This window comes from Gorilla gorilla, chromosome 1 (assembly GCF_029281585.2).
Source record: "Gorilla gorilla gorilla isolate KB3781 chromosome 1, NHGRI_mGorGor1-v2.1_pri, whole genome shotgun sequence".
Lineage (NCBI taxonomy): Eukaryota > Metazoa > Chordata > Mammalia > Primates > Hominidae > Gorilla > Gorilla gorilla.
In genome coordinates this window covers 146,241,447-146,265,868 of record NC_073224.2, presented here as the reverse complement: position 1 = coordinate 146,265,868, position 24,422 = coordinate 146,241,447, and the positions used below count along the sequence as shown (strand labels likewise).

The 24,422-nt window shown below is 44.5% G+C and overlaps 1 protein-coding gene across 1 annotated transcript in view; it reads right to left on the bottom strand.

Annotated features, from left to right (window-relative positions):
* Positions 1-24,088, bottom strand: part of BCAR3 (BCAR3 adaptor protein, NSP family member) — a 119,449-nt gene extending 95,361 nt beyond the window's left edge. The window contains exons 1-2 of the mRNA XM_063696895.1: positions 24,009-24,088; positions 17,470-17,797 (exon numbers count right to left, since the gene is read on the bottom strand). Of these exons, the coding sequence (XP_063552965.1) occupies positions 17,470-17,786 (317 nt within the window). The 5' untranslated portion in view covers positions 17,787-17,797; positions 24,009-24,088. The remainder of the gene's footprint in view (positions 1-17,469; positions 17,798-24,008) is intronic.
* Positions 24,089-24,422: the final 334 nt, after the last annotated feature.

Here is a 24,422-nt window from a genome sequence, read left to right as displayed (position 1 = left end):
TTGACCCGTGGTTGTGGATTCTTAGGAGAAAAATTATTGCCATTATTTTTTCCCATCAGCATTTGTGTAGAGACAACGGGTTTGTTTTTTGGTTCCCTGAAACAGAAAATCAAAATAGTCCTATAAACATTTAAAAAAACCTGAAGAAGTAGTTCAATATCTTCCCACAAAGAAAATATCAGGCCTATATAGTTTTACTATATAGCAAATTCTTCCAAACTTTGGAATTATTTATTACTTGAAAATTATATGAACTCTTCCAGAGACTTGAAAAAGAGGGCATTATAACTTTGATACCAAAAACAGACAAAGTCAGTAAAAGAAAAGCATAGGCTAATATCACATGAGTAGGTATGAACAAATCCTAAAAAAGTATTGACAAACCAAATCCAAGAATGTATAAAATATATATCATAATCAAATAAAGTTTATTCCACGCATATACAGTTTAACATGAGAAAACCTGTTAATACAATTTACCACATTCACAGATTAAAAGAGAAAAATAATTTTGAACATTGAATTGATGAAAAAAGCATTAAAAGAATCCTTTAAGTCTGATGTATGGCCCACAAAAAAAACAAATGAAAAGAAAAAGAAAAAATAATCCTCACCTTTTCATAATCTCTGGAATTAAAAAACCTTAATGAACTGGACATGCAAGAGAATTGCTTCAACCTGAAAAGGGTATCTGCCAAAAACCTCAGCAAGTGTCATTCTAGATGGTGAAGTATTAGAAGCATCACTAAAATCAATCAGTCAGAAACAAGACAGCATGTCGCTTGTTACTGCTTCTTTTTTTTTTTTTTTTTTTCTTTAGACAGTCTCCCTCTGTCACCAGGCTGGAGTGCAGTGACATGATCCTGGCTCACTGTAACCTCTGCCTCCTGGGTTCAAGCCATTCTCCTGGCTCAGCCTCCCGAGTAGCTGGGATTACAGGTGCCCACCACCACGCCCAGCTAATTTTTGTATTTTTAATACAGATGGGGTTTCACCATGTTGGCCAGGATGGTCTCAATCTCCTGACCTCGTGATCCGCCCGCCTCGGCCTCCCAAAGTGCTAGGATTACAGGCTTGAGCCACCGTGCCCAGTCCGTTACTGCTTCTTTTCAACATTGTCCTGGAGGTCTTAGCCAGTACAGTTAAATAAAGTAAAAGAAATAAAAGGTATCAGGACTGGAAAAGAAAGAACAAAACTGGTTGTAATGATTCAAAACAGTAATGAGTCACAAATGATGACTGTCTGCATAGAACACACAAAGAATCTATGCAGAGCTATTAAGAGAGTTGAGCAGAGTTCAAGACCAGTCTGGGCAACATGGTGAGACCCCGTCTCTACAAAAAAAAAAATACAAAAATTAGCTGGGCATGGTGGCACACTCCTATAGTCTCAGCTACTCTGGAGGCTGAGATGAGAGAATTGTTTGAACCCTGGAGGTGGAGGTTGCAGTGAGCCGAGATGGCACCACTGCACTCCAGCCTGGGCGACAGAGTGAGACCCTGTCTCAAAAACAAAAAAGAAAGTTGAGCAAGTTTCTTGGATATAAAAGCGCTATGCAAAAACCTTAGATTTAGAACTTACTGAGGGCAGGGACTAGAAGGCTTACATGTCTTGGATGGAGTTCTTGCTTTGCTGGTGTTTATTCATCCTGAATGAACTCATTCCTAGAACACTTAATTACAATGTAACACAACGAGATTTAAGATGAGTGTAGCCAGTAGGCTGAACCTCTCTGTTTACCAGAAGCAGTGGGGCCCATGAGGAACAAACACCTCAGCCTTGGAGTCCACTAGTCTACCATTTAACCAACCCATGCACCAGGGTATGTCACACAATCAGGAAAGGTGAACTACACAACTGGGAGACAGTGTGCCCTCCACAGGCAACCTGGGGGCTTCCGCTCATTTGCATGTGTATATGGCCTTAGAATCCAGAGGCTTCACCCCTTGTTCTCCAGCATGAAGCTTCAGCAACATCTCAAAATCTTAGCTGGGGATAAGAGGGAATGAAGGGATAGGGGAAATAGAGATAGCAACAGGTTTTTTGTTGTTGTTGAGACAGGGCCTTGCTGTTGCCCAGGCTGAGAGTGCAGTGGTGCCACATTGGTTCACTGCAGCCTCGACCTAATGGGGTTAAATAAATCAATCCTCCTGACTCAGCATCCTGAGTAGCTGAGACTACAATCGCACGCCACCGTGCCTGGCTAATTTTTTATTTTTTATTTTTTTGTAGAGATGGGGTCTTGCTATGTTGTCCAGGCTGTTCTCAAACCCCTGGGCTCAAGCAATCCTCCCTACTCAGCCTCCCAAAACGCTGAGATTATAGGCATGAGCCACCATGCCTGGCCAGCAACAGGCTTTAAGTCTATGAAGATTTTGTATCTACTGGACAATATTCCTTCTACTATAATAGAAATATATATTATATATATGGTTACATATATAAGTATAATAATGTTCTATTAGATAAGGTTATTACATGGGACAGTCTAGCATTCTCATTTTATATTTTTTAGATGACAATCACGGTTCTAAGGTCTTGCCCAACTCACCAGCCTAATCTCCTCACCTTGCTCCTTACACTTTGCTGGAGTGTATTACCTGTATCAATAGGCCTGGGGTCCCCATCTTCTTCTCATTCATCCCTGGCTTCTCTGACCACACGTTCCCATCCCCACCCACACACACAACTCATACAATCAGTGACATCTCCTCAGTGCTCCTTTCCTATGAATTATAAAACTTTGTGATGACAAACAATTACAATTCGATATACCATGTGTATTCCCGTCTATCTCCCTAACTGGACTATGAGCTCACTAAGAACAGGGACCACACTGTATTCACCTTTGTACCTCCTGTGCAGTTGCTCCATGTATGTTGGTTTGAATAAATGAACGTGTGTGTGTGTGTGTGTGTGTGTGTGTGTGTGTGTTTTCTCTAATACGCGGAAGACCTAGACCTTCCTCCCACTACACTCTATGAGTTCACTAAGGGAATAAAACATTGGAAGGAGAGAGGGAACAAGAGAGAAATGTTGTTCTTGGACTGACAGGCCCCCTCATTAAGGAGATAATTTAGCCACAGGCCGGCGACTGAACTGTGATGGCCTCAGACAGAACTCCCTCAGCAACAGAACAGCACTGCTGCCAGAGCAGCGCCCGGCTCCCCAGCCCCAATGAGACCAGATGTTTTCAAAGTGATACTGTGAGAGGCTGGCTGATCTTGTTGAAAATGAATCTCTCTGAACATGTTTAAAATACCAGGGAGAAACTTAATCAGGGAGATAACCAAGAGAACAGACAGAGTTTACCATAGGGCCATTTCTATCTGTTTACCAGGAAAAAGAGAAAACAAACAGGCTTAAAATGGGACTCGCCTGGTGAGTGCAGAAATGACATTTTTGGAAAAATATCAGCTAGTTTGTGCTTAGATTAACAGGTTATTTACTGATGTTGGGAATCATATTAAGGTCCCAATAAAGAGTTACTTTCTTACTGCAGGCAGGGGAATATTGTGCATATAGCCTTTGCTAAATTTAAAAGCAATGTAGCTAGCTTGCTTATTTATTTGTTTGTTTGATACGGAGTCTCGCAATGTTGCCCAGCCCAGAGTGCAATGGCACGATCTTGGCTTACTGCAACCTCTGCCACCCAGGTTCAAGTGATTCTCCTGCCTCAGCCTCCCAAGTAGCTGGGATTACAGGCGCCCGCCACCATGCCTGGATAATTTCTTTTTTTTTAGACGGAGTTTCACTCTTGTTGCCCAGGCTGGAGTGCAATTGCACGATCTTGGCTCACTACAACCTCCACCTCCCGGGTTCAAGTGATTCTCCTGCCTCAGCCTCCCAAAGAGCTGGGATTACAGGCACCCGCCACCATGCCTGGCTAATTTCTTTTTTTTTGAGATGGAGTTTCGCTCTTGTTGCCCAGGCTGGAGTGCAATGGCATGATCTCAGCTCACCACAACCTCCGCCTCCCGGGTTCAAGTGATTCTCCTGCCTCAGCCTCCCGAGTAGCTGGGATTACAGGGATGCACCACCACGCCCAGCTAATTTTGTAGTTTTAGTAGAGAGGGGGTTTCTCCATGTTGCTCAGGTTGGTCTTGAACTCCCAACCTCAGGTGATCCACCCACCTCAGCCTCCCAAAGTGCTGGGATTACAGGTGTAAGCCACTGCACCCGGCCTACAAATTTTTGTATTTTTAGTAGAGACGGGGTGGGTTTCACCATGTTGACCAGGCTGGTCTCGAACTCCTGACCTCAAGTGATCTGCCAGCCTTGGCCTCTCAAAATGCTGGCATTACAGGGGTGAGCCACCATACCCGGCCCAGTGTAGCTTTTTTGTTTTCTGAGATGAAGTTTTGCTCTGTTGCCCCAGGCTGGATTACAATAGTGCAATCTCCGCTCACTGCAACCTCTGCCTCCCGAGCTCCAGAGATTCTCCTGCCTCCGCCTCCCAAGTAGCTGGGATTACAGGCATGCATCACCACACTCGGCTAAATTTTTTTGTATTTAATAGAGATGGGGTTTCACCCTGTTGGTCAGGCTGGTCTCGAACTCCTGACCTCAGGTGATCCACCCGCCTTGGCCTCCCAAAGTGTTGGGATTACAGGTGTTAGCCACTGCGCCCAGCCCCAATGTAGCTTTAAACAGAGAACTATAACACTTCTAGATGTGCGCTTAAATATTTTTGTTTCATCCCCTTGCAAAATAAATGAGAAGAGATTCAGTCTTCCACATCTTAAAACATACCCATTGATCTTATTTGTTAAAGTATGCTTTACTAGCAGTTAGCAGGATTAAGGCTGACACTCATTTTATATTCTGCACCCAGGGTTAACACGTGACGCGAGAAATTCCTTTTCACGAATACAGAAGAATGTTAGGGATACTTCATGATTAAAGCAATAGAAGTGCTTCAAAGCAGGAGAGGTCTAAACAGAAGCTCACTGCTCTGCAGTCAGGGGCAGATTCACCCTCCATTTCTGATGTCTAGAGTTAAAAACAATTCACCAGGTATGATTTGGGCAGCCATGTGTGACCAACTCCGATGGTCAGAATATTAACTTTAGTTAATGCTCCTGAAAATCACGGGAGCTTCTTTAACAGCCATAGCATGCTGCTGACTCATTCTGAGGCTGCAGTTCTCCAGATCTTGAAATATTTTTCATGTGTGGCTGTTTAGCCAAACCCCATACTTTCATTCGTAATGAATGGTTTTGGACTCTGGTGCTAGTCTTTCTTTCTCCCTCTCAAGTTGTATTCAACTAGATTTGGTTTGCTGTTTCAAAATACCAAGATCTCTTTTTTTAAAAAAAAATCTCATTTCTGTTGCTCTGCCATATTAACAATTCCTCTAGATTTGTCATTCATGTATGTGATCTGTATGCCAATATTATTGTCTAGAAGATTTTTTTAACTGATGAAAACAGGGGACACAGCCTCCAGCGTGCTTCCTGTATTATCATCTAGCCTGAATCTCCCTCATCCCACGGATAGCACCAGTGACTGATTTGCATGCATGCCTTCTCAACATTCTTCTAAGCTTCCAACCAAGTAACCCCAGGAACTAAAGTTAATCCGGTATGACTGGCTTTTAGCAAAGCCCTGATAGCTGCTAACGGTGACTGCTTCCTTTATCAAGTATTCAAAAATCATTGTCTTGATAATCCACTTTATAATAGAATATTTCCTGAGATCGATGTCAAGCTTAACATTTTGTAGCTTTTCTGTCTCTAAATCCTTTTTTAAAAATTAAACTATGTATCCACCTGCATCCTTCCTGTAGTTCTTTGTTACTCCATTATTCCTCCAACATCACATGATTTGATGATCTCAGTCTCACACTCCCTCACTCTTCTTGGACTTTGGGGCTTCACCTTATCTGGTGGCATTAGAGTCTCTTGTCATGGCCTCATCTACTCCAGGCCAGCAATTCTTGCTTCACATTTATCCTACCCTTTCCAATCAGAGAAGTCATTTCTTGATGGAAAAAAATGCAAGCTGAACAGAAGCTTAGCAGTTTGGTTTCTCTCACAAGCCCCTCTCTTTGGTCTTATTGTTCCAAACATAACTTCTGAAAGCCCTTTTGTTACCCTTTGCATTTTTCACAATCCTCTTTTCACTCTGCACTCTGTTTCTTTACAGCCCAGAGTCACCCTCTGATATGGACCTTGGTTGCATGACCCGACCTTTCCTGGGTCTGGCTCAGGGTCCAAGGTCAGGAAAGCACAGAGGAAGTGGCAGCACAGAGAAGGCAGGTCCAAAGGAAAGGGTTATCTAGAAAGTGCCATCTGCAGTCAGCAAGTCAAGGAGAAAAAGTAACATGATACCTGGAAAGATGTTAAGGTCAGAGGTCAGGAAAGGCAGGATTCCTTATCAATCCAGTGGAGCAATACAAAGGGCTATATCGTGGATGAGAAATTAGGTCAGTTGCAAAGAAGATGGAGAATAGGTGCTGCTAAGGAGAGGTAGTTCAAATGGGCATCCTTTCTCTGAGGGCTCCTTACATGCACAAAGACCTGGCCTTTCTGTCTTTGAATCTCCAGCACCTAGCATAAAGCCTGGCACACCAAAGTTCAACATACTTGTGAATGAATACATCAAAGTGGCCCTGGCTCCTCATTACCACACTGGGGGAATCCTTTAAAGGAGCAGGTTCAGACTGGAGTCAGTCTTTCATTCACATCCTTAAACAGAAGAGCTATCTGGATGGTCACATACCTCTTCCTCCTTTGGAACTGGGGTCACAGCATTGTTTTTAATTGTCCTGAACTGTGTTTCTGTTTTTAAACTTGAGGCCATGGGATTGTGTTTATCATGTCCCTCGACCTTGGGAATCCTTTTTCTTACAGTCCAGGGTAGACTATAGACAAGAACACATTTCCCTCCCTGGCTGTCAGAGATTCTAAGACCTGATTACTTCTAAAATGCCTGGTTCTTTCATTTCAACAGCCAGTTCCTACTTTTCTTTTTACTTCGAGATGGAGTTTTGCTCTTGTTGCCCCAGGCTGGAGTGCAATGGCAGGATCTCGGCTCACTGCAACCTCTGCCTCCTGGGTTCAGGTGATTCTCCTGCCTCAGCCTCTCAAATAGCTGGACTTACAGACATGCACCACCACGCCCAGCTAATTTTGTATTTTTAGTAGAGACAAGGTTTCTCCATGTTGGTCAGGCTTGTCTCGAACTCCTGACCTCAGGTGATCCGCCCACCTCGGCCTCCCAAAGTGCTGGGATTACAGGCGTGAGCCACTGCGCCTGGCCCAGTTCCTACTTTTCTATGAGTCAGTGTCTATCTTATCTGAAAACATAGCAATGCCTGATGAATGTGTTCATGAAAAGAATGGCAATTCAACTCCTTTTTCAGGCAATTTCCCTAATCATGTTAAAACAGCATCGTTTAAATATCCTGCATATTACACTATGGTGAGTCTATATAGGAATCGAAGACTAATACACAGTGGTACTGGTTGATAAAAACTTGACCCAGTCATGGGTTAACCTGGGCTCAGCAGAATTCTAGTGACAGCATGAAGCTAAAAGCCACCGTTGAAATTTTAACTTGGCAGCAGTCAGTCAAATTGAATAGGGTAAGAACAAGAAAAACCGTATCAAGGCCAGTATGTCTCTTGGCAGGCAGAGAGGATCTGGCATCAGTGAATCATCAGGCTTCGGGCTGTCTAAGCTCAAACACAGCACTTCTGATAAAAGCAGATGCTTTGTTTGGCTGCTATCTATCTGCCCTTCCTCCAATCCCACCAGTCCCATCTACCCCACCCCCACCCATTCCCTACCGGCTTCTGAAAGAGTGTGTTTGTAAAGGCTTTTTCTAACTAATCGAGAGGCAGAATAAAAATGCTATGGTTTTGAGATAATCTCCTCAAGCCTCTAAGAGGAAGGGCTTCTGCCTACCAGATAAAGGAACATATCCCCTTGACCTGTCTTCCAGGGCAGACACCCATCCTCAACGTGGCCACCTACCTAAACCTTGAAAAAGCAGCCATCACCCTTTAGGCAAAGGCAGACACTGCAGTGTCCATGTGCCTCCTCTGTCTACAGGGTCCTTGGGGAATGTCCAGGACCGCTGGGAAGAAACCACAGGAGTATAATCACCATGCTGCTGACACAGACCCCAGGGAGGGTGGCCCTGAAAACATGTCTGCCTTATTTAAAAAATCAAGTAGTAGATAAAATATGCTTTGTTTTAGTTTAAATGGCAAGATAGTCTCCTATTGAATTCTATCATCTAAAAAAAAAAAAAAAATCTTCTTTTGAACACCAACCCTATCCAGATCCTATCTATCCATATCCTATCTTATTTCTCTGCACTCGGCCTCCTCTGCTGACTCCCTGGAACAAACTGTGCTGGGATTCCTCTGAGGTCATTCTTAGGGTTCCTTCCCTTTACTCGACACAGAGTTCTAGATCTCTCCTTTGACGATGGCATCCATTTCCATGGCTTTAATTTCACTTCTGTGCAGACTCCTAACTTTATACCTTTTAGGCCAGACCTTTTTTGCAGAGCTCCAGGCTCATAATTCCAACCGCCTGTCTGTTTAACACCTCCACTTAGACATGCATGCATCTCAAACTTAGCAAACCCCAAACAGAAGTCCTGATTCTCAGCAATCTACCATAACCCCCTTCCCTAAGAAAATGCAATCAACCAAACAAATAAAGCCTTGGTCCTCTCCCAAGCTTCCCTATCTCAGCAAATGCCCTATCCCATATACCCAGCTGCCTGAGCCATGCCTGACTATACCTCTCCCCCACCCCCCCATATCCAAACCTCAGCAGATATGGCAGACTGTACCTGCAAACTATATCTCGAATCCACAGACTTCTCTCCTCTACCACCACCCTAGTGCAGAACCCCACCTGCTCCCTGTACTTTTACAACCACGTCCTGCCTTCCCTCCTCATCCTCTTCTCCATCAATCCTTCTCCACAGGGAGACAAAGCAATCTTCTAAAAACTGATCGTGCCATTCCCTTGCTTAAAATCCTTTAAAGGTAGATTTCCTTTTGCCCTACAGAGAAAATCTGAACTGCTTACCCAAATCTAGACCAGTGCTAGCCAATAAAAACACAACGTGAGCCACATGGGTAATTTTAAATTTTCTGATAGTCAATTTAAAAAATAGGTGAAGTTAATTTTAATCCTTTATCTAACCTACTATTTCAAAGACGTTATCATTTCAACACGGTTACATAAAAATTATTACTGAAATATATTCTCTTTTTATATTAAATCTTCAAATTCCCATGCCAGAGAGGCCTTCTCTCCACCAGTCTAAGTAACCTGGGGTCCTCTGATGTTGTATTTTCCTTGTACCTCCTCATTTTGTAGTTACGTACTTAATGATGCATTTGCCTGAATGCCCCCTAAACTGAGAACTCCCTAAGGACAGGGGATACATCTATTTCGTGCTTCACTAGGTACCTGGCATCTAGCACAATGCCTGGCATAAAACAAGCTAATAAATATGCATTGAAGAATAAACAGCAAAGACACTGATATTAAGCACAAGAACAATCAGGCAAAGGCTCAGGGCCCATTCACTGAAGACAGGCTCTGTTTTGTGTATTAGTACAATGGTATGCTGATATTTTAGTGCACTGCGTAGTTGTTATACCTATAAACTGTTGAGTGTTGGCCAAGACTCATTGCTGTAGGGCAGGCTCAGATAGAGGGATTCCAGCCAGACTCCATCAACATGTGAGAAACTTTCTCCCACAGAAGCTGCCGTCATTGAACGTGATCTCAGGTTACACCAAAGGATTAGGCACCTCCCAGCTCTAGCCTTCCAGGAGGAAGGAAGGAAGGAAATCCATCAGTCTGAGCCTCCTCTATGCCAGGTTCTGTGTTAGGCACCCTCACATGAGATTGTATCTGATCCTTAGAGTCACCCTTTGAGGACATGGAGACTCAGAAAGGTAAAATAACTTACCCAAGGTCACAAAGCTACCAAGTCAGGCTGCTGGAATCAGCGTCAAGGTCACTAGTGGCTTTCTTTAATAGCCACGGCTACGTCGACATCCCAGCAAGGGCCTCGGTGGCTTTGAGCCAGGCGTCCCAGCAGAGCTGAGCAGGAGAAGAAGAAACTGCTGGTGACCAGGTGGGAGCTAGGAGCAGGCATGGGACCTGCTCAACGCAGATTCCCAGTAGAGTGTACCAGGGTCAAGTGTGAAAGTCAGAGCTCTGAGATTCTGTGGAGCCTTCATATTTAGTGAGCAGTTAACCTTCATAGCACTTCTCGGATGGGTTATTTACGCTCCCACTTTATGGTTTAGAACTTGCTATAGAGTTCACACATCTAATAAGTGGCAAAAACAAGGATATGAACTGAAACCTCTGGATTATCTGTCTTGTGTTTCTTCTCCTCTTCACAAAAGGAGTTATTTTATCTTCAGTGATTATACTCACAGGCAAACTGGACCTACAGACAGATCACACTGCATAAAAGCTGGGGCAACTAGGGAAGGTTTCTCAGACCTCTCTAACTTGTAAATAACAGCACAGTCCTTTAAACAAGGCCCTATATGCTTGTCTTTGGGGCCTCTAAGAAGAGAGCTTGAAATTCTACATCCAATCCCACAGCTAGCCTCTTGGGGACAGACTGGATAGTGACACCATTCCGAAGCATGACCTGAGGGCATATCAGCCATGTGGCTCAGGCTGGTCTGGCCACCTAGTCCAATCCCCCTGAGGACAGTCTCCTTCCAATCAACCACAGCAACTACTCCTTTAGCTTACAACTAAGACTTCTCCAGCTTGTGTATTCTAGCCAGGCTAGGCTGGCTCGCAAATCCACATGTGATAAGAATATGAGTAATAATTTATAACTGCATAGCACCTCTGTTTACAAGGTGTTTTAACATATATTGAGGGGCATGAAAAACCCAGAAGACTAAAATACCTCGCCTTTCCCAAATAGCATGAATAGCATGCTGGTGGCCTGAAAAAAAAACATGATTTAAAACAGGTCTGTCCTGGGGTAGGAGTGAGGAGGGGGCAGTCCAGAGGAGATGTTACGCAGCTCCACTCAACAAGGACTGCATTGTGTAATTCTCTGATCATTTTCTTGGTTGTGGTTTGCAATCTGTTAACAATTTTTTTTTTTGCTCCAGAACAGCTGAGAATGCGTAGATCCTGGCATTTAGGTTCAAATCATCCTTGTCAGTAGAGGATTTAGGACAACCATCAGACAGCTGGTAGATCTGCAGGCACTTCCCACCCTCTGGGCTTCTTCAACCCAGGAGCAGCGCAAGATGCAGGGGCTGAGCTCACCTCTGACCCAGCTGCTCCTGTCCTCAGCACACCAGAGGCCACCAGGGACCGGGACATTCACCATTCCTCAGAATGCACTAAACCATTTGCAACAGCTGCATTCAAACACCGAGGGGTATTTCAAAATGTTACTAAAACTCAACTTTAAACTTATAAAAACATCAATTCAACCCATGGACTATTACTTTTCAGAAACATTCTTGAACTTGGGCTGTTAAGCCATTGTCACTATGCTAAGTATACCTTCTATTAAATAGAATCTATTAATCTAGTAAAAGTTTTTTTTTTTTTTCTTTTTTTTTTTTTCTAAGATGGAGTTCTACTCTTGTCATCCAGGCTGGAGAGTAGTGGTGTGATCTTGACTCACTAAAACCTCCGCCTCCCGAGTTCAAGTGATTCTCCTGCCTCAGCCTCCCCAGTAGCTGGGATTATAGGCATGTGCCACTACGCCCAACTAATTTTTGTATTATTAGTAGAGACAGGGTTTCACCATGTTGGCCAGGCTGGTCTCGAACTCCTGACCTCAGGTGATCCACCTGCCTCAGCCTCCCAAAGTGCTGGGAATACAGGCAATGAGCCACCGCACCCGGCCAAGATTTTTTTTTTAACTCAAAATCCAATTTTTTTCTCCAAAAAGTACACAAAAAGCTTCCAATTTGCAGACAGCAGACATGCCTGGGTATAAATAAACTGCAGATGTTTGCGTGTGGACCTTCGCATCGTACATCCTTCTGATTAGCCCTGAGCTAAAGGCTGGTGTATTTGCGTGTCTGAGGGAACATCTTGCTTTGTTAAAGAGAAGGCAGTAGTTACAGAAACCAATGGTTCCGAAGAGGAATAACTAAAACCATTTTTCAGATGAGGGCATTGATACAGCCCAGAGTTAGGGCTTTAAATCAATGTTTTAGAGGAAAAAAGCTGCATAGATTCTGGACCTTACATCTTTGCTTCAACCTTGAAGATCTGACATTGTGACAGGGTAGGTTACTTACTGCCTGGGAAAATGTACTGCTCATTTTAACTAGGGATAATTCTGCAGACTTTCTGGCCACTGTCAGTTAAAACACTTGTGACGAGTCAGTCAGTTCCACTCATGCAAACTAATGAAACACCACATTGTCCTACCACATGCTCCCACAGCACAAGAGGCCGAAGGAATTAGGCACTCACAGCTGTTCCCAGGAATGTGTGCCTCCACGTACCCACAGGCAGGAAAAAGACCTGAATGGTATCCAAGCACTGATCCCTCAGCTATCCTAGCAACACAGACATCCCGACAACAGGAACCAGTCCCCTCTCAGCCCAAGGAAGATTCCAGATTTGAATACAAATTCATCCTTGAGAATGAATTAACAGCATTTGCAGTGACCTGGATGAGATTGGAGACTATTATTCTAAGTGAAGTGACTCAGGAATGGAAAACCAAACATCATATGTTCTCACTGATATGTAGGAGCTAAGCTATGAGATGCAAAGGCATAAGAATGATACAATGGACTTTGGGGACTTGGAGGGAAGAGTGGGAGGGGAGCGAGGGATAAAAGACTACAAATAGGGTGCAGTGTATACTGCTTGGGTGATGGGTGCACCAAAATCTCACAAATCACCACTGAAGAACTCACTCATGTAACCAAATACCACCTGTATTCCAATAACTTATGGAAAAATATAAAAATAAATAATAATAATAAAAATTCATCCTTGAAGATAAATGAATCAAGGGGATATCAGCTGAACAATGTGAATGTCAAGAGGAAATCCTGTCTGCAGACCTCTCAGAGAAACCTGGGTCTGCTTGCAGAACAAAGGCTCCTTCTGTGACATCAAGCAGCAGGTTTAAGAGCTCCCTGGCTTCTGGCTTTGGCCGTCTTTCAAAACCACAAGTACATCCAAGGGCAGCCAAGACAACAACAAAGCCAAGAGATACAGTCACCAAAAGAGAAGACCAACTCCCCCTTCCAGGCCTGCCTTCTGCCTGGCTCTCAGCAGGCAAGGCTCCATTCTCCCCAAAGTAGGTCTCCAAAGCACTGAATACAAGCAGGGTACTGACCCCTGTGCAAGAAGATAGCTCAGAGGATGCCCACAGCTGGTGCCAACATTCTTCGGAGGCTATGGAACACACTGTCTGGGGAAGGCCCTATAATGCTTTCTAGGTTCTAATCCTAGCTCAGTCATCCATTAAGGTATGATCTTAGGTGCCTCAACATCCCTGAACCCATTTCCTCAACTCTAAATGATGACACTGATGATGGTGATAACAATGTTCATAATGAAATCTGCTATGTCTCTCACACAGGGTTACAATGTTCAAACAAGGTAGTTTATGAACATATCCTTTAAGCTATCTGAAAACTATAAAATGTAGGAGATAACAATTAATAATATTAGGATAATTATTCATGTTATAATTATTGGGATAATTAATAATGGAGGAAATGACACATGTAGATATGAAAGCTTAATCATGCAAGTTTTAAGGTCAAAGAGGAGACTTCCTCTGCTTTGTCTTGGGCCTCCGAGAGGATGTATGTTCAATGAATGTTCAATTATAATAAAGGTTATTATTATTATTTTTTGAAATGGAGTCTCACTCTGTCACCCAAGGCAGAGTGCAGTGGCGTGATCTCAGCTCACTGCAACCTCCACCTCCCAGGTTCAAGTGATTCTCTTGCCTCAGTCTCCTAAGTAGCTGGGATTACAAGCACACGCCAATATGCCCGGCTAATTTTTTTGTATTTTTAGTAGAGATGGGGTTTCATCATGTTGGCCAGAATGGTCTCGAACTCCTGACCTCGTGATCTGCCCACCTCGGCTGCCCAAAGTGCTGGGATTACAGGCGTGAGCCACCAAGCCCGGCCTATAAAGGTGACTTTTTAATGATTAACAAGCTAAACATATTTTTTTGGAAAAGAGCAAACTTGCAACAGAGTACTTCACAAGACAAAGAGGTGCTTATCTGGAGGGCCTCCCTCTGAGCAAGATAGAGGAGGCAGGAGACATCCAAGGCGGCCCACTATCTTCATGCCAATACCCGTCAGGCCAATACCCAACATGATGAGATGCAGTGTTTTCAGAGCTGACATCTGGGCAAGTCACTGTCAACTGAAATTAACCCCTGAATTCACTACGAAAAGAAAAAAAGAGGTGACTGAGCTGGAGTGAATGGTTGGTGTTTCGCAGCTCCTTTCAACTGGAAGAGTTGAATGAGAAGTTCCATTTCTCTCACTGTATTTTTGCTGTGGCACCTTTGGCAAAACCTCCTTCTCTAGAGCCTTGGGTTCTCATTCAGGCTGCTTGGTCCTAGCTTTGCATATGCAAAAACTTTGTTTATATCATTGCTGGTTTCAAAAAGGAATTGAGGCAGCTTATAATCTTATTAAGAATACTTAACAAAAAAAGAATATAAGGTATTTTGAACTCCTCAAAATTGGGAACACCTCAGGAGATTTTTTTTAATGTGTTAGAGAAATAAATATATTAATAGTAGTACAGAGCAGGGTAGGACTTTATGACCCTTTAACAGAGAACCATGTGCCTTCTCATTCAGCACAATTTTTGAGGGATATGCATTTGTTACTTCCTGTATTCATCTTTAACAATAAGATATTTTCAGTTAAGAAAAAAAGAGGTGAATTTGGATTAATATAGCTCTCAATCATAAACAAACCCTAAACCAGGAGTGCTTGTTAAGTCTTCCACAGCCTGGACTTCAAACTCAGGACCTGCGCCCACCCTCTGATAAGATCTTTTACAGAAATATGACCTCTGTCCAAGTCAGTTTTCAAATCAAAAAGCTTTACACTCTTGGCAGCTTGACAGCTTGGACCTTGGGTGTTTACCAAGAACTTCCCCAAGATAGGAAGGGTGACTCCATCACTACTGCCTCCCCACCCACCCCCCTAGTGTGGAGTTTCCCTTTGTAAGAGCTGGCACCTAGCCAGGGCCTCAGAACTTCAAGGAGTAAGTCTATAAACTGTCTGTGTCTAGTACATGGTAGACACCTAGCTCAGGACAGTTTCAGTTAATAAATGAAAAGCGGTCCACCATAAGCCAGCTAACAGTTGGTTCTGACTCCATATCACATAGCCTGGCATCTGTGCTCATCTTTAGCAGGCCAGAAGTTACCTGTCTTTGCTGCTCACCTCCTGCATTCTTGCCCCTTAAGTGCCAATTATGCGATATTAACAATCCTGTGCACAGGTATGCACCTCCATGTTCACCCATTCCAGCAGTGGCTGCCTGCCAACTTTCTGAGCTGGGAGGTCACCCACCTAGATTTTGTGGAGCCGGTCCAGGGCCTTCTGACCCCCAGGATACCCCAAGGAATGTCCTAATCTGGTGACAGAAGCAGTTCAGGGCTCTCTAGTGGTTTCTATGGAGATTATCTGGGCCTCCACTTATTTTCTTCTTGTACTACTGCAATTATGGAACTGAGAATAATTCTCAACTCTTGTTCACCTAGCTTTGCACCAACACCAACACTGTTCTCCTCTCAATGTGCTACACTCCAGCCACAGGCCATTCCAGTTCCTTTTGGGGTTTTCAAACATGCCAAACTTGCTCCCATCTCCAGTTCTCCGCACTTGACTTCCCTATGCCTGCAACAGCCTGGAAGGCCCATGGTTGCTTTCCCTCATTATACAAATATGATCTTAAATATCACGTCAGAAACCTGTTCATCCTACCAAAAACGTACCACCTTCAATAAATCTCCAGCATATCACTCCGTTTCCTCTATAGCATTTGGTATAATCTGCAGTTGTCTTATTTATTTGTACATACTACCTAATGTGCTCACTAGAATGTAAACTCTGGGAAGACATTGCTTCAGATGCTCCACTGCTACCCTGTTAGTCCACATATTTCCACCACCCTATAAAAGGGCAAGAACAGATTGCTCAATAATTTGGCTGCTAGAATGTTTTCAATGCTGGACCAGCCCTTCATTTAAGATAATCAGAAGGACTGAGCAGAATTTTCCTGGTAAGCCCTGGGGCTTATGAAATCAACATACTCTAATATAGGTGCTCCATATATAAATATTGAACAAATAAATGAGCTAGGATCCAAGTGGCTTTGTGACAAGCTTGGACAAAAAGAGAGATAATAAAAGAAACAGTCCCATTCTTTACCAGATAGCATCACAGGCTGCTGATCTTCCCCAACAGGAAAAGGAGTGCAGTTTCCAAACTAGCTCTAACAGGCAGAAACCAATCACAGCCAGGCCCATTACAAACACAGAGAAAAAGCATTTACAACCATAAGGCTCATTTACCCAGATCTCTGTCACAGAGAGGGAAAAATCAATTCTTGTCCTAAAGTATTCTGAAGCTGACCTGCTGGTGCATCCATATAAAATTTTATTTCAGCATGCTGACAACTAAATATAAGGAGATATGGGGTCTAATTTATAGACATCCTGGCATCTCTATAGAAGTGGATGGACATAGTTCAGAATCTGATGCTATGATAAAAAGAAAATACTTGGGCTTTCTTTTAAGGGACTTAAGAGAGGAAGCTGGATTTTAAAATACCCTCAAATGTTACATAATGTTAAGAAGTGGTTTTTATTTAGGTGTTATAGTTTTTTTACATTGTGGTTATATAGTTTTTAAAATAAGAGTCCTTATCTTTGAAAGGAACATACCAAAATATTTCCAGATGAAATAATATGAAATCTGAGATTTGCTTCAAAATAATACCAAAGGAGGGAAGTAGGTGGGAGTACAGACAAAACAGGACTGGCCTTGAGCTGGTAACTGTTGGAGCCGGCTGACAGGTGCATGGGAGTTAATTATTCGCTCAACTTTGTGTATGTTTGACGTTTTTCCTAATAAAAACTTCGGAGTCTCACTCTGTTGCCCAGGCTGGAGTGCAGTGGAGCGATCTCGGCTTACTGCAACCTCTGCCTCCCGGATTCAAGTGATTCTCCTGCCTTAGCCTCCTGAGTAGCTGGGATTACAGGCACATGCCACCATGCCCAGCTAATTTTTGTATTTTTAGTATAGACAGGGTTTCACCACGTTGGTCTGGTCTCGAACTCCTAACCTCATGATCCACCCACCTCAGCCTCCCAAAGTGCTGGGATTACAGGTGTGAGCCACCACGCCTGGCCATAAAAACCTTTTAAAAAGCTGTTTAAGACAAATCATCTTCACTAGTGAAATTACAGAAGTTACCTGAAGGTGAAGGTTTCGCCGTGCCGGTCCTGCCATGGGCTCTCCTGGATGCCATCCTGGGTCACAGGCGAGTTCTGCCGTGGGGATTTGGAGTGGGGGAGGGTGCCCATGTGACTGAAGTCATCACAGGACCGTATGGGAGGAGGACCTTTTTTCTTCCGTGGAAGGGTGCCATGTATAGACACATCTTGATAGGCATCTGGGCGATGCTCAGCGAGAGGGGCCCTGCTGCTCAGAAGGTCCATGGATGAGGCCAGGGGAAACTGGTGATTCACCGGCATGTTTCTGGGAAGGCTTGCAAATTTTCCTGCAGCCATAATTCTCAACTCTAAGGGGGAAAGAAAAGAGTGAAGGTATAAATCTATGAGAGTCACAAGAACTGACTTCCTACTTACAAAAGTAAATGGAAATATGCCACATAAAATGAAATATTCACAGACCATTAACAGATCAACATTTAATGGCATCACTAGTGGAGTCTAATAAGAATGGGAAGTTTACTTATCTTCCTCCTGAAATGATCCTACATAGGAATTCTCCTGGGTTGGCAGCAAAACCAAGAGGGCAAACACTTTCAGAGTTGTTAGAGGCATATAAGCCATGCACAACTAGCAAAAAAAGATGATTAAGGGAGGACTCATAGTTGCAGTAATAAATGTACGAAAGAAAATATTATAAACTGTTAGATAATTAGCTCACATATTTTCACTGCCCTGTAAATGATAAGAACAGGCAGGGATTATTGAAATTCTTTAGTTGCTAGAATTGTCTTCAGTGCCAGACCAGTCCTCAGTTGTGCTACACAGGATGGGACAGAATTTTTCTGGCAAAGACCCAGTGTTTATAAATAAATCAATGCACTCTAATTAGTGAACACGGGCTAGGGTCAGGGTCAGGAGGTGGGCCATTCTGCCATACACCAGCAGGCTCAGCTGCAGAGGAAAGCCACTGGGGTGGGGGCTGCATGTACATGGCCCCCACAGAGGGGTCAGGATCTGCCTGCCACCAGCAGGGTTAGGTAATGCCCATGGGTGCCTGCACAGTCGGGGAAGAATAGACAGGAGAAGGGAAGAAGAAAAGAAAAAAAATGGTGGGGGTGGGGGGCAAAGGAAGCATGGAAAGGGAAAGGAGAATGGCACATCAGGCTGTGTGCAGCAAGTAGCCCCGACACTCTCTCCTAGCTAGGACCATGAGTAGACGCATTTACCCTGAGCAGAGTCAGTGCCTCCAGCTCCAAAGCAAACTATGGTTTTGGCCTAAGACAAATTATATAATACATTTTTAAGGCCAACACACAGAGGAAAAGAAATAGGAGGCAAAAAAAAGGCTGGCCCCTGGAGATAGAGGCTCCAGGATCTGTCTTACACTAGTCATGATATCAAACTCTGGTCTGGACAGCACTGCAGGGTGGCCAAGCCCAACAAACAGCCCTTCCCACGGGCTGGTGAGGAGAGCTGCCCCTTAGTCTGTTCTCCAACCCAGCAGCCCTCTTTCCTCACAGACCACCCTTTCCACTGCATTACTCAGGGAAGAGCACTGCATTACTCAAGGAAGAGCTTTGCGTGAAAATCCTCACTTAATAGCACTACTGCAGAGTCAGTTCTACAAACGAACTGTGGACTTGGGACGTGGTTTGAAGACAACCAAGAAGAATGCCACCCTCCACAAGCTGATAGAAGTGGAGCCGAGACGATGACATTAGAGTGTGTAAAGAAAACGCATGTGTTTGTATGTGTGTGTACAACAAAACACACACGTTCCACTGCTTCCACATAAGATAGGGGAAAGTACAGAAGTCCTGGGGGTGAGATGGAAGGAGCATCTTTACTGAAGGTGTACAATCCTAACTCTGTCCTCGGTTCATTGTCAAATCCAGTAATTCTGGGGCTTGCCTGCTCCATGTCCAACTGGGACCACACAGAAGGTCTGCTCACAGTGGGTGCAGAACAATAGGACAGAGTCCTGTGCAGCCCCTCCCAGCTCTGGCCAGTACCTGGCACACTGTCAGCACTTGCTCAATGCTAACCATCCTTATTAGAAAGGAAACCAAACTCCCTAGCCCCACTGCCTGAACACAAGTGACGTAAACCAACTAGGATTCTTCCACCCTACACACACACACACACACACACACACACACACACACACACACACCCCTCCCCCACAGTTGTGACTTCTCACAGACAGGACTGGGTCATTTCAAAGAACCTCGTGGGGAGGCCTGCAGCACCCTACAGAACTTCTTCATGTGCATAGGGCCACACTGTTGATCAAATCTATTTCCAATAGCATGATGGGCAAAAGTCACCCTAGCACCAGTGCCTTTGGCAGCCTGTTTCCTCTCTGCTTCCCCAAGATCTACTTAGACTTCAAGATTGTCCTAAAGTGTTCTAAAATGTCCTTCAAGTTACCAACACCTCAATTTATTCTCCAATAACAAGGGATGTTAATACTTCCCCTTCTTACTTTCAATTCAACAAACATTTAAGTGCCTATTTCATACAAGACACCTGGAGAAACAAAGATGCCTAAGGCCCAATACCTGACTATGAACTCTAAGAGAGAATAATTCATAGAGGCCCTTATGCTGAAAGGAACAATTAATTTTGACAAAAGGACTTGAGAAGGCTCAGAGAGGGCAACAATAGAGACAAAGCATTTTGAAAAGTTAACATGTGGGGAAAAGCCTCCCGGGAGGATGGCAGATGCATAAAGGCATGGAAGTGACCCCACAGGCTCAGGACATTCCAAGTTGTGTGCTGTGGCTCGAGTGAAGCCGAGAAGCATTTCCCAGAAGCAACTTAGGTTAGCATCAGACCATGGAGTCTTGAAGGCCCTGCCAAGGTGTCTGGACTTGACTGTAAGTGCTAGGGAAGATCTGGAAGGGAAGGACAGAACCCAGTCTGTACCCAAGTAGGTGACTCCGGTTGTTCTGGAGGGGAGAGAAAAAGGAGGCAGGGAGGTTACTGAGGCTGACGGTGAAACCCATGGAGGAACAATGAAGAATTCTGACCTGGGGCAGCAGCTGGGTAAAGGGAGAGAAAGGAGAGAGTGATGAGACATCAGAGCTTGAGGCATCTGGCTGGAAGGAAGGAGCCTACAGCCACAGAAGGTGGTGCGATGCTGTAACATGCCAACTAGTTTCAGAAGGGGACCCACCCCTGCAGGAACCAAGCACAGCACTGGAGCTGCTGCATGTGAGGTATCAGCAAACAATTTGGTCTAAGAGGAGGTTAGACACTGGTATGCACAATTAGAAGTGAGGGCAGATGGAGGTTTTTAGGAATCATCAACATAAAGGCAATATTTAAACCAGAGAGTAGATCCCTTAACTTGTTATTATCAGATGTGATAACAGCTGTGAAGTACCTCTTAAACTGTCAGGAATCATACAATACCCATGAATTATACCCCTGCTCTCTCTCACCATGGCTTCTTCAAGCCTATAAGGACCAAAGCAAGGAATGAGTTCTACTATAAAAACGTAAACCATTGGTTCTCAACCTGGCTACACATAAGAATCCTCTGGGAAGCTTTTAAAATCCTGATGCCCAAGCCTCAGCCCAGAACAATAAAATGAGAATCTCTGTGGGTGGGACATTAGCATCAGTCTCCAGTATTGACCAATGTGAAGCCAGGATTGAGAACCACTGGATTAGTGAGTCTTTTTGGTACACAGCAATTGAGTCATAATTGTTTACCTGCAAAACAGAATTCAATGATGATGAAGGAGTATCATTCAATCAATAGAAACATTGATTCTTCAACGCATACACTCATGGAGGGTCTCCTTTATGGCTGGCACTATGCTAGGTGTTGGGGACAGCATTAAACAAGACAGAAGTGGTCTGTCCTCATGAAGCTAATGATACTCTGGAGGAAGCAGACAATAAATAATGACCATAAGTACTGGTAATTCCCAGTTCATTTTTCTAGATAAGGGAAATAAATGTTCATTTGATATATATTCTCTGAGGGCTTATGGTGTACCAAGGCTAAGGATATAATAAATTAGACAAGCTCCTGCTCTCATGGAGGAATCCAACCTATACAAACAAGAAAATGAGGTAACATCCAAGTTGTAAGCACGCTAAGGAATATAAAACAGGATGAACTGACAAAAGATGACTGTTGGGGGTGGAGGGCTACTTTACATTAGGGTGGACTGGGAAGGCCTCTCTGAAAAGGTAACAATGACATGAGACCTGAAAAACGGCAAGGGAAGGAGCAGTCAAAAAAAGGTCTGAAGGGGGTTCCAGGCAAGGGATCTGGCAAATGCAAAGGTCTTGCCGTAGGAACAAGTGGTTGGAATGAGAGCTGATGGAGACTAAACCCAAGTCTCCAGCCTCTGGCTCCCATGTTTTCTCCACTTGGAAATATTTCTATCTCAATGTCCCTAGTCATTATATACTTCTTATGTACCACTTGATTTTTTAAAAATAAAATGGTATGACTCAGAACCTAGGCTTTGGAGGCAGATATCTACAGGTTCAAATCTCTACTCTGCCACTGACTTACTAGCTGTATGGCCTGGGACAAGTTACTCGACCTGACGGTTTCTCATTTTAAAAAATGACTTAACAGCTATTTCATAAGATTGTTGTAAAGATTAAAAGTGATTGTGTATACAAAGTTCTTGAAATACTGCAAGCACTTAGTAAATAGCAGGTCCCCTCTAAGCAGGACAGGGGCTGCTCTTATCTGTCTTGTCAGATAAGAGTCACTGTATCTCTGTTATACTGAGGGTTCACAAAGGAAGTAACTCTGAGAGTTCACAAATGAAGACTGCAACTGGGAAGGATGGGGAGGGAAACGTTTTAACCTCGAACAATAGATGCAAAGACACCAAGCCAAGTAGGACATGGACACAGACACAGACACAGACACACGTACAGGCAAACCAAGTGAGCCTACATGCAGTCTTTAGAAAAAAGCCCAGGTGAGACTCTGGCCATCTGACTTCTCTCTACTGTGCAGGAAAACAAACACAATGTCCTGACTCAGTCTAATGCCAGATTTTGAAATATTATACAAAAGTCAAAGACTCTGCATCTTGATATGAAAATCTGAGACTCATGTGAACATCAGGAACAAGAGCGAGCCTGACAAACTTTACCACATGTGCTGCCTTCCTGGGCCTGGTCAGTCGCTGGGCTTTGAAATGCTTGTGAACTGAGGCCCAACTCACTTGCTTTACAATGATGTCTCAAAGAAACTGATGATCTTGCAAGCTGAGGCAGAGATAAGTGGCCCACTTGTTTGGATTTTACTCTTTTATTTCTGAAACGGGATATTTTCAAGTTTAACTCATAATGGTTATCTGATGTGAGCTTTAAGAACTTTTCATTATATTTTAAACTCTGGAAATGTAACCATCTCAGCTGCCCCACGACACAGAATTTACAACTTGGATCTGTAGTTTTATATCTTCTCTGGAGAGTCAGATGGAGAGAGGAGATGAAACAACCACACATATTCAATCGGCTTATCCACTTAAAATGAAGTTTTGCTTGGGTTTAGGAATTAAGAGTATCCCTTTATTTTTGAAGTAAACTTATGAAGTCTAGCCAAATGATTCAAGTATGAATAATTCCTCCATGGACTGTATTTCAAGCAACACAGTACAGGATTTACCCGATAAGGTTCTTAAGATTAGCATCCATTTGACAAGCAGTTCTGCCTATATGAACAGGAGATTTAGACCTTGGTTAGTCATCCTGGAAATGTCAGCCTTCTCAGCAGCACTTTAGAGAAAGCTGGAGTTGGAGTGGTGTGGGATCCCCTGGCTTGGCAAGGTCTTTACGTTACCCTCAATACCCCCTGGCACGCCCGCAGACAAGCGCTTTGCCTGTGGGCTTCCCGGTTGTTACCCGGGTAGCCCCTTCCCACTTGGACCTGTGTTGAGCTGGGCCCCACCCCCAGCACTGAGGCCTCTCCCAGCCCCCAGGATCTCAACTCAGTCCCAGGCAACACAAGGGAGGCTATCAGCTCCCAAACTGACCTTCCCTCGGCCAGCGTACTTTCCTTGGGGAGGTCTGTGTAGCCTTGGGAGATAAAGTCAAGGTTTAAAACAATCTGAATACACGGCTCTACTTTCCATCTCAGCTAACAGCTTTAAGCGAAAACAGATATGAGGTTAGGAAAATGGTTTTTCTCCTTTGCACCTTGCTTCAAGCGAGTTAACCCCAACCATGACCCGACCCGCCGCCCCACGGAACACGCCGCCTTGCCAGATGCTTCGGAGTCCGCTCAACCTCCTCCTCGACGAGTGTCTACACCTGATTACACCGTTTTAAAGCGGCGGCGCCCTCAGCGGCCTAAGTGGGTAAGGACAGTTGGGCTGTACGATCTATCGGAACCTCCTTCCCACCGTCCCTCCCTTCCTTTGCCTTCCCTCCCCTCTCCCCACCGCGACGCAGAGGGAGCAACACAACCAACTATTCATTCTTTCTCAACAAAGGGAGAGAGGGAGGGAGATGTTGTCAACAGTTACAGGGGCAGGCTCCTTCGCTTTCTTTGCAAACTTCCCAAGAGATTACCGGAGAAACTCGCCTCCTCGGAGCCTTGGGCTTCCAGCAGAGCGCTCTGGGCCCTCGCATCTCCCCGACCCCGTCCGGCTTCTGCGAAGAGGGGACGGGCGGGACAGGGCGGGGTGGCCGGCAGAGCAGCTCAGACGGGCAGGGGGTCGGGCGAGGCCAGCGCCCGGGAAGACGCCGCTCGAGTGCCACCGAGCAAGATGCCTGGCCGCCAATCGCTGAGCGCTCCCCGCCGTGGGCCACGTCTCGGGGAGTCCCAGCGCGCTCGGAGGGCCGGGAGAGCGCAAGCCCCAGCCCCACTTCAGTCACCCCCGCCCCCAACGCCAAATCCGCTGGCGGGGGTGGGTAGGGACCAACAAGCGCCGGCTCTACTTTCCCCAGAGCCTAACTTTGTCCAACAAACTTCCTAGCGTGTCC